Below are 10,114 nucleotides of genomic sequence, written 5' to 3'. Positions count from 1 at the left end.
ACATATATTACATTAATATATGAATAAACATAAATATAATACCTGTACGGGGAACCCCCAGTCGGGCTTAGAAACCCCGAGCCCCGTACACGGCAAAATAATAAAAAAATAAAAATAATTAATATGTAAGTATCTCTCCAACCATTTGCAACTTCCTGCCATTATCCTAAGTCATATTCAACACATTAAAAATTTTCATTGATAATTATATAATATTCCTAAAATATATCAGAGTTTCTGATCATTCGGACCTGATGATTCAGGGTTTTAACGCAGTTTAGAAAAGGGAGGTATGAAAGCATAAATTATTTAGTTTTATTATAAATGAGAATACATATATTAATAATTAATAATACATACAACAATTTTACGCAATAATTTATTATTGCTACTTTTTATTAAGAACTACAATTTTTATTATTAAATAATAATTATAGAAAATTATTGTTAATGGTGATGAGACTATTTGGCAAGTAAATAATAAATATGACGCAAAGCAAGACTATCTTCAAAGTTAATCTACAAATGAAAGAATAAAATACTTTATCAAATATTATTTAAATGCTCAGTATATGATAATTTAGTGGAAATAGGAGGTTCAGTGGTAAGGCATTGTACTACTAACTTCAAGGATCTGCCTTTGAATCCTGATATAACAGATAATTATTTTCTGTTTCACTGTAGCCATGAGCCAAGCTTGTGGGTTCAGCAGCTCTCCGCAGTCTACCCAGCCTCATGAAATGGGTATCCTTAATTGGGTAAAGATCTGGCGGTCGAGCGAGATCTTGACCTAATCACATCCTTGCACAACCGTTGGTTTAGAACCAGTACCTACTCACAAAGAACTGGACCCCTGACCCTTCATTGGTTGTAGTGGTACAGATTTTTTTTTTTTATATTATAATTTGATGAAACGAATTTCCCATGGAATGTTAATAGGGTTGATGTATTAAAAACGCAAACGATGGATGGTGTAAGGAAGTTGTATTATTTCATATCTTACCATCATACCATAAATATTTAATAGTTTTTATAAAATGGCATTGTCTTTATATATATTTTATTTTTAATATTTAAATGATTGGATATATACTAGTTTCTATTGTTGTTGTTAATTTTGTAACATTTTCGTTTTTAACTCTAATTTTAATGTTGTTATTAGTATTATATATTGTTGATTATTTTCATAATTTTGATTCCGCCATAAAAAAAAAAAAAAAAATGCGATTTTTTTAACAATACAAAATTAAACAATGTTTTATATGTTTAGAGATCTATTTTACGATTATTAACTAAAAGCAAATGCAGTAATAATAAATAATCAAAAATTTAGTATAAACTATATAGTCATTTATCAAAACCAATCCAAGTATTTCGATGTATAATAAATGGTTATTGGCCAACACCTAGCGACTAAAAACTACTCCCTTTGTTGATTCGAGCATGCCTCAGGTGTTAAAGTGTTGTAACATGTTTTTTTTTTGCCTTATGGCTTATAAATGTTTTAAATTAATTTTCTAAAATGTAAATATACTGAAATAAAATTCGATTAAGCTTACTTTTGTAAGTGATTACTGTCTAAAAATATAATCATTATTTTTATTTTTTTTAAGGCTGAACAATCAAATCTCACGATAATTTAGTATATCTTTTGCATCTCATTAATATTACAGAAAAAAATTACTTTTTCTCCTACCTTTTCCTTTTACAATCAATACTCGTCTACACACTAAATACAAATATTATATATTTTTTTCTATTTAACAATTTCATTCAATTTAACAATTTTATTTCATTTAATTGACAAATTTATTCTTCATAATTCATTCTCTCAGACCCTCTCAAATTGTCCACTACCCACGTATGATCGGTTAAACAAATTAAACGAATATATCATTCGATAGCAATGTAAAATCAAACCAAAGACATACGATAGTCACAGCAGTAGATCAGTTTACAGAAAAACAAATAAATAAATAAACTAAAATATAAATTTAAAAAAATAAAACAAAAAGTTGGTTAAAAGTAATACTTGAATGAGAAAATAAGTTAAAAGAAATAATTTAATGAATAAATAAGTTAAGGAAATAAGTAAGTTAAAAAACAAATCGATAGGTCAAAAAAAACAAAAAAAAACTAATAATATCAGAGCTAATTCCCATGCACTGGAGATGTATGATCACCAGAGAGTTCAAAATAATATTTTCCACCAAGATCGCTACGTCCTCAATGCTAATACCTAGGTCTTCTAATTTTATTTGCTTAATTTTTTTTTTAGGTGCCATATACAACTACACGGTTAGAGGCACCGTATTCTGAATTTCATGGTTAAATTTCTTGGTACAGGTTGTTCTCTTTTAGGAACTTAAACTAATTATTCCAATTTTCTGGCAGTAAGACTCGACGTTGTCCCCGGAAGCAAAAAGACGTTCTTGATGATTCCAGACGCGAATAGTGTTCCAGGATATGCTCAATCGTCAGGGTACATTTACAACTATAACATGCCGGTGAACAATTTCTTTTAAGAAGGTGCTTGTGTATTAATCTTGTATGTTCGATCCTGAGTCGAGTTATGGTGCATTGTTCACGGCGATTTTCGATGAGTGGCGGTAGAGGTTGAGTATCACCAAGTATTCTCTTAATTTTATTTGTTTCAGATACCTTGGACCAAAAACAGCGCCATGCTTCCTTGCATTGAGTCAGAACCGATTTATGGTAACCATACAGCGCCAAGTTACAATCAGGCACTGGAAGTAGGGTGCATGCTTCTTTGGCAGCTGTGTCAGCCAGTTCGTTTCCCGTTATACCTACATGACAGGGGACCCACAGGAAATTTACTTTTTTATGTAATTTTTTGATTAAAGTTATGATGGAAAAAACAATGGGGTTGTGTGAAATTTGAAAATTTTGAATTTTTAAATTTGAAAATTTTAGGTCTTCTAAGAAGCTCTTTGTTTTATCAGGAATAGTTCCGTGAGAACCAAACCAGAGGCCTCTCACGGTGAACTCTCTCTCTCTCTCTCCGAAGATCTCGTGGAATATAATACAACAACCAAAAATGAAATAACATTTTAGGTATTTACTGGATTCGTTTAGGGGATCTAATGAAAATTTCAAAGAAGTGAACTTTTACCGGCCAATTGAGTAAAGAAAATTCTAGAGTGGTAAAAAGTATTACGTTTACAGCTAGAGGCTTAATTTTATTTTTTTTCAGATCGCAATAAAATCATACTGCAATAGTCATGGAAGCATTTAAGCAGCGTAGACCAACATTTTTTAAAAAGCTATTATTTTTACGAGAAATTTGAGAAATTTTACACTTATTTTATTTCTGATTAAAGGAAAAGTACAAGGATTTCTCAAAATACATATATCGATGGCCTAAAATGAAAATCTCATATCTCAAAAACAAAATCTTAAAATCAAATAAATTTAAAACTTAAATATCATAGCTACCGAAGATGAATCAAAACTTGGTTCTTGTTCGGTAGCTATAATGTTTGATATAAGTTTGATAATTGTTCTTCTACGATAGATATGGAATTTTTCGGCAATCGAGTAATCAGATACGAGCTTATTCAATTAATAATGTATAAAATGTAATTTTTTTAAATACGAGGTTTTCATTCTACGCCATCCATGTATACATAATAAATGAATTATATACATATTTTATATTATTTATATATTTTAAAGTTTGATTTCTGTTCTCAATTTCGAAAAAAAAGAAAGAGTATATATAATTAATTTGTAGGTAGAATCACAATACTGTTTTTTTCTTTATGAATATCTGGAAACCATTTATTTGGAATAGAAAATTGATTTCATTTTTATTTTATTTGCTGAATGAAATTTCTATCGCATGCGTGCAACAGTTATGGAGGCCATCACAATTGATACTACATCGATTTCACTTTTGAGCCACTGCATTATAATTTCAAATGAGGACAAATCGTTTCCTGCTTTGCATCGTATTTCGGCCACATGTCATCGGACAAAGATTATTCACTAATTTAGACCGGACCTGTGGAATAGTGGAATCATTGAAATCGGACTTAGCATCACTGATTTCATTATAGCCCCCTATCGCTTCTGCCGGATTTACGATACACTGGATTAGATTGTCCGTTCATCTGATAAACATTTAGCAATTAACCTGTCAATTGGGCTCTTGCTAAATCAACTGGCATTATTCATTTATTATTTATCTCTATTTCAATACACAAAAGAACGATAATAAACTTGAGAGAGAGGACAGAAGATCAACTTTTGTTTTATTAAAAAAATATTGAAAACATTTATTAAAAATTTTAACTTCATTTTCAGTCTTTTTCTTTTTCATTTAGTGCACGATTCACTTGTGGTACAACACTTGGTTGATGGTACTCACCATGTCATACTCTAATATTCTATTCGTCTTATATCTCTACATTCATAAACTTTTTGAAGTGCTGCCCGTTTAGAACTTTGCAAACATGCTCATCAGTTTTTCTGAATATCTGATATTCCAAAACATATTTTAAGACAAGTAATATTCTTTAAATAAATAAATTTTAACCAATTTTTGTCTGAAAACAATTTTTATAAGTCCGACGTTTCGTCCAATTCGGTCATCTTCAAGGATAATGTTAATACAATTTTAGAACCACATCATTTAAAATAACTTTATGCAGACTATTCTGCCCAGGTTGTGAGAAATTATAATATAGAAGGTTGACTGTGATAAAAAATTTAAATTATTAATTTAATGTGAAAAATTAGGATAATTTGTGGACTGAAATTGATGAACAGGGAAGGATAGCCTGCATAAAGTTGTTTCTTAAAAATGATATGGTTCTAGAATTGTATTAAGATTGTCCTTACCGACTGCCCTATAGTATCCTTTAACAGTGTTGCTCTTACCCCTGTCAAAGCGATCCGCTACCTTGGATTACGTCTGGACAAGCGGTTAACCTAGAATCATCACACAAGACTGAAAAGACAGGAAAAGGACGTCAATTTCGACTATCTACATGATCTACATGACTGTAATAAGGCCAATCTGGACATACGGAGCTTCGGGGCTCCACTAAAACTTCGAACTCCTCTCGTATCCAATTCTTACAATCCAAAATCCTTTGTAAAATCCTCAATGCCCTTTACTTTGCCACAAATACAATCATAATAGTTACATAAAGACCTTTAAGTTCCATATGTAACCGATCTAACCCGAACCAGATTTCAATCTTTCCATTATAAACTCTCTAACCATCAAAACCCTCTAATTTCTAACCTTGCTTCTTATTCCATTCCTGACAATCCTCCGAGGCGCCTGAAAAGAAGATGGCCATAAGACCTGCTAATGTAAAAACTTCATTAGAGTGCTACCAATGGGTAGTTTCTCTACACGCCTGTATCACTCCATAATAACATATATCAAATTTACTAAATGTATAATTATTTACAGTTATAAATTCCAATAAAGATAAAAAAAAAAAATTCCTTGAGGATGGCCGCATTGGCCAAAACGTCGGACTCATAAAGAAATAAAAATGGTTTTGAGAATTAAATTGGATTTAATTTATTTATTTAAACAATAATATCCAGTCTCAAAAAAGTGTAAAGATTATATAACAAGTAATATATCAGATATTGTTTTTAACTGTAAATTGTTATTTAGATATGACAACTTGGGCTATTAAAACAAAGCCTTAGCATGGATCGTACATCAGCTATAATGATTAAACGGTCATAACAAATTATAGTGACATTGTTCCAGAAACGTAACAAACAAGATATTTTTTGGTTGCTAATGCGAATAATAGCAATAGTCCAATTGTGTATTATTGCCAAAATAAATCAATTAATTAGTTTTAAATGACGACAATTGTTTTTATAAGATTTCTACTTCATATGCGCATTATATAAGTAGTATGATTGGTAATAACGGCGATCTGTATTGAAAACTGAATATTCTAGGTTTTTGGAAGTCGTTGTAAATAAATCCAGTGTACTTTGGATTTGTACATTAATGTTTTATAGATCTACGAGATATCTTATCACATCTTAAAATACTTGTTTACAACAAACTAGCATCTGGTGGTAAGGACGATTCTATTTGGCTTGAACATTGTGTTCTGAGATATACAAAGTCAACGATCAAGTCAAAATCATATTTCTCAATGTTTTTACTACACCCTTTCGTCTTTCATCACAGTCGGTATAAAAGTATTTTGTCTTTTGTTGACTTCGATTTTGAAGGATCTCCACACCCAATAGCATTTCTACTATCTCTAATTTTACCAAACCTTACTTATCATGTACCTGTATTTTCCAATTGGTTCAAAATCCTTTGTCCAGTGGTTCACAACTGGGGTCCCGCAAATTTTTTTGGATTTTTTTTTTATTATCTTATTTTTTTCAACGTAAGACTAATATTTTATTGGTCTAACCTAATGAATGAAACATTAAAGTATTAGTATATTACATAATACATTCAGTAAATTTGATCTTAGTTAAAATGGAGTGTTACAGGCGTGTAGGGCAATTGGCCATTGGTAGCACTCTAATACAAAAATATAAAATCCAATTTCATTCTAATTAATATTTCCAAAAGGAATATAAAAGAAAAAAATGCAATAGGATATGTTTTATTGGACCAATAGAATTCCACATTAAGAAACGTGACACTGGAGTGGCAACCTTGACGGATTAATGTTGACTGTTTTTTTTTTTCTGTGGCTTTAATTTCGTTTTTAATGGAAGCGGAGGGTTGGGGGTTTGGAGAATGCGAATTATTGCCTTCATATTGATTTTTTTTTCTTCATCTCAGCTGTCGTCAAAACAAACATATCAACTCAAATAAACAATTTACTTACTTTTGTAGCGTTTTTTGCGTTTTGCTCAAACAATTTTTTTTTTTAAATTCGTATAAATAATTTTATTTTCCTCAGAAACATTCAAACTAATAACAATACCTTATTCATTGAAAGCTATATACTTCATTCGTTATATCGACCAGGACCCTGTTTCATAATAAAGTACAAACTAATACTATTAGTCGTGTAGATTTATCTTAATTCAATTACACAGACTTGTAAAATAGTAACTAGTACTTTAGTATTTTTTAATTCCTGTAATATCATAGTAGTATAATAGTCATCCCTATCATGAAAAAAATAAGTATAAGTATTGTTACCACACTAGTTTCTACACTTGTACTATTACCTAATACAATAGTATTAGCTGAAAGCTAATAAGCTTTCATTATGAAATAGGGCCCAGACTGCCATGACAAGAAAATCATTTGTGGATAATTCATCCATTGACATTATCTGAACGAAATGATAATATAAAAATACCGATTTTCATCAGCGTCTTATATTTTCTTTTCAACATTTGATTTTTCTACTCTTTCTAGAGTTTAGAATTTCAAAGAAGCACATTGTGATTATTATTAATTATATTTATTTATAACAATTTATAGCTAATCATTAAGTGATCCCGTTATTTTTTTTGGATTAATTAACATTTTTAATTAAATACATTGAAAATGAGTTTCGATTAAATTCCGTTATTTACCGAAAGAGAAAATCCCTGCCAAATTTAATTGGATTACAGATTCGTGGAATACAAGACTTGATACTTAAGCGTTTCAAATAAAACAATCTTGTTTGAAAAACAAGGAATACTATAGTATTCGGGTAAAAAAAGAAAGGAAAAAATATATAAAGAAATGTAATTAATTGGTTATAGCCGATTGTAGAAAAACTTATTTGAAAAAATAACAAAAACAGAAATCATTATTGTTAAATTATATGAAGGTCTAAGAATACATTACATAAATAAATTTACGACGCTGGGTAGTCGGTATTGTTGGCTGAATCGCCTGTTGAGTTCTTGTCTTTTAGGGCGAGATCATTTAACTCATTTATTTGAAACTACAATAGATTTTTTGTGTAGTTAAATTCATAATTAGCCTTCGCCATTTGTTTTATTATTTTTTTGACGCTATATTATGTTTTAATTTTAGAATTGAAGGCAGGATAGGAAGGAAAAAAAATGCGCATCACATAAACTTTCATTTACTGACCTACTTTAGTTCCAAGTTTCGAGCAGCTAAGTGGGCTTATATAAAAATTAAACGCTGTTATAAGGTTTAAAAAAATAAATAAAACACACTCAGGCCACTTTGCGAAACAAAGAACTCCCAATACCACCGCTATCTATACTCAATGATTTTATACACAAAGCACCAGAAGAAAGCAATATCATAGTAATTGGTCGTATATCAAATTTGTTCAATTTGATATTGCTTCAAATATGGTTGATCAATAGAAAACTGATGAGTTTTCCAGATAGTCCATCTACAGAATCAACAATGATTTCTTCTTTGATCCCTTGCTATAAAATACTGATTGTGATATGAAACACGCTAAAAATTGTATCAATTCTGTTTTTATACTAGCCTATCAGTTAAGATTATAATGTTAATTCTAGTAAACTTTTATACTTTTATTTTTCTTTCATACTTCTCCAAAAGGAAAATGTAAAAAATTTGCAACTAAAAATAGTATTAAGGAAGATGTGGAAATTGAAGTTAGTCCTTCAATTGTAAAATCAATAATGGAAAGTATGCCGCAGTGAATAATATATAAATATTTTTTCTGAAACAAGGCAGTATTAATTTCAGCTTAAAGTAAAAGTTATATGATGTACGCACGGCATAAAAATTTTAAATTATGTCTCTAATTCATAAGAAAGTAATTATAAAAATCTGAATTTTTTGTCCATTAATTTTGCCATGGGCCTATTTAAAAGAATTAAAAAATAAATTACATTGAAAATGTGATATAAAGAATGTAAAGCTTACGGTACAGCCTGGTGTCCCAGGTGACGGAATACAGCCCCGGCAAGTCCTTGCCACCCGGAGCTGTGAGGGCGTTCTCTTCAGGACCCTCCATGTCCTGGAAGGGAGGCCAGATGCCGTACTTGGACACGCAGGTGATGATGGTCCGGCCGTTCTTAATGTGCCGCGAGTTGAGCCTGAACTTGAGCCTGGTGACGGCTACGAGGAGGTCGGGTCTGGCTCTTGAGTGGTCGAAAGCTCCACTGACGCTCTGCACCTAAGGATAGTATATTTCTCAGTAATGACCTATAGTGGGTAGCAATAAGAAAACATATTCATTTACCTATATGTAGAATGAGTTCATTAAATAAATAAATGGGCGATTCATCCTATTTCACCTATTTTTCTTTTAAGCGATATGAGCTTTCATCAGTAAATGATTTTTGGAACAGTGTAAAAAGGCTTCATAAAAAGAACGAAATGAATCGTTCCTGAATACATCATTTACAAATCAAACAGGGGCTCGTGTATTCATTACTATATCTAATGTTTTTCTAGTGGGAGTAAATTTCGGCAAATTTCTATCATTTGTAAACTCTTATTGATGAGTTTGGAATATATTAAAATGTAATGAGAACGTTGATATTCACGCGAAGTAATTTGCTTATTCCTGGAATTAACTAGTCGGAAATAACTAGTTGTAATTTAATGTGATTGAATATTTTTATTTATTTATGCTTATTCTTGAATACCATTTAGAAATATTTGATCAGAAAATTAGATATTTAGAAGAAGATTTATTTATATTGTATACTTCGGGACCTGACCGTGTCTTACTTCAGGTATTTATGTTGAAATATTAACCCATTTAAAATTACTGTGGAAAAGGGGATTGAAATTGGTGAGACTTTCAGCTGATTAATAACACTTATATTTCTTTTAGTAGACCAAAATAAAATCCCTGAGGGGGAAAATGCGTTAGTGTGTTAGTTTAATAATTATTTTGATTAAATGACATGAGAATAGAACCTGAGGTCTGATAGATATTGAGGTATTGGCTTGGTCTCATATATTAATAAATAGTGATCGCATATGCGGTGATTGGGCTGGGAGTCTCGCTACCGCGGTTACTTCTTCGTCCTATGGCCGCTTCCCTCGTCCTGATGTGCGGTGGGCGAAATGGTGGAAACCATGTACTTTTCGCTTGGTGATAGAAAAAATAACGTCTTTCTCCTTCAAAGACTGGCCAGTATGTCCTGGACTCTGGCGTGGTAGTAGGGGCAGTAC

The 10,114-nt window shown here is 30.9% G+C and overlaps 1 protein-coding gene across 1 annotated transcript in view; it reads right to left on the bottom strand.

Moving 5' to 3' along the window:
• Positions 1-10,114, bottom strand: part of LOC106682302 (cell adhesion molecule 3) — a gene marked incomplete at its 5' end in the record, with an annotated part of 36,873 nt that overhangs the window by 6,800 nt on the left and 19,959 nt on the right. The window contains 1 exon segment of the mRNA XM_014423077.3: positions 8,852-9,104. Within this exon segment, the coding sequence (XP_014278563.1) occupies positions 8,852-9,104 (253 nt within the window).

The sequence above is a fragment of the Halyomorpha halys genome, unplaced genomic scaffold (genome assembly GCF_000696795.3).
Source record: "Halyomorpha halys isolate HHAL.00 unplaced genomic scaffold, Hhal_1.1 Scaffold401.1, whole genome shotgun sequence".
Taxonomy (NCBI): domain Eukaryota; kingdom Metazoa; phylum Arthropoda; class Insecta; order Hemiptera; family Pentatomidae; genus Halyomorpha; species Halyomorpha halys.
Note: the sequence above shows the minus strand (reverse complement) of the source record. Positions and strands in the feature narration are given on the sequence as shown.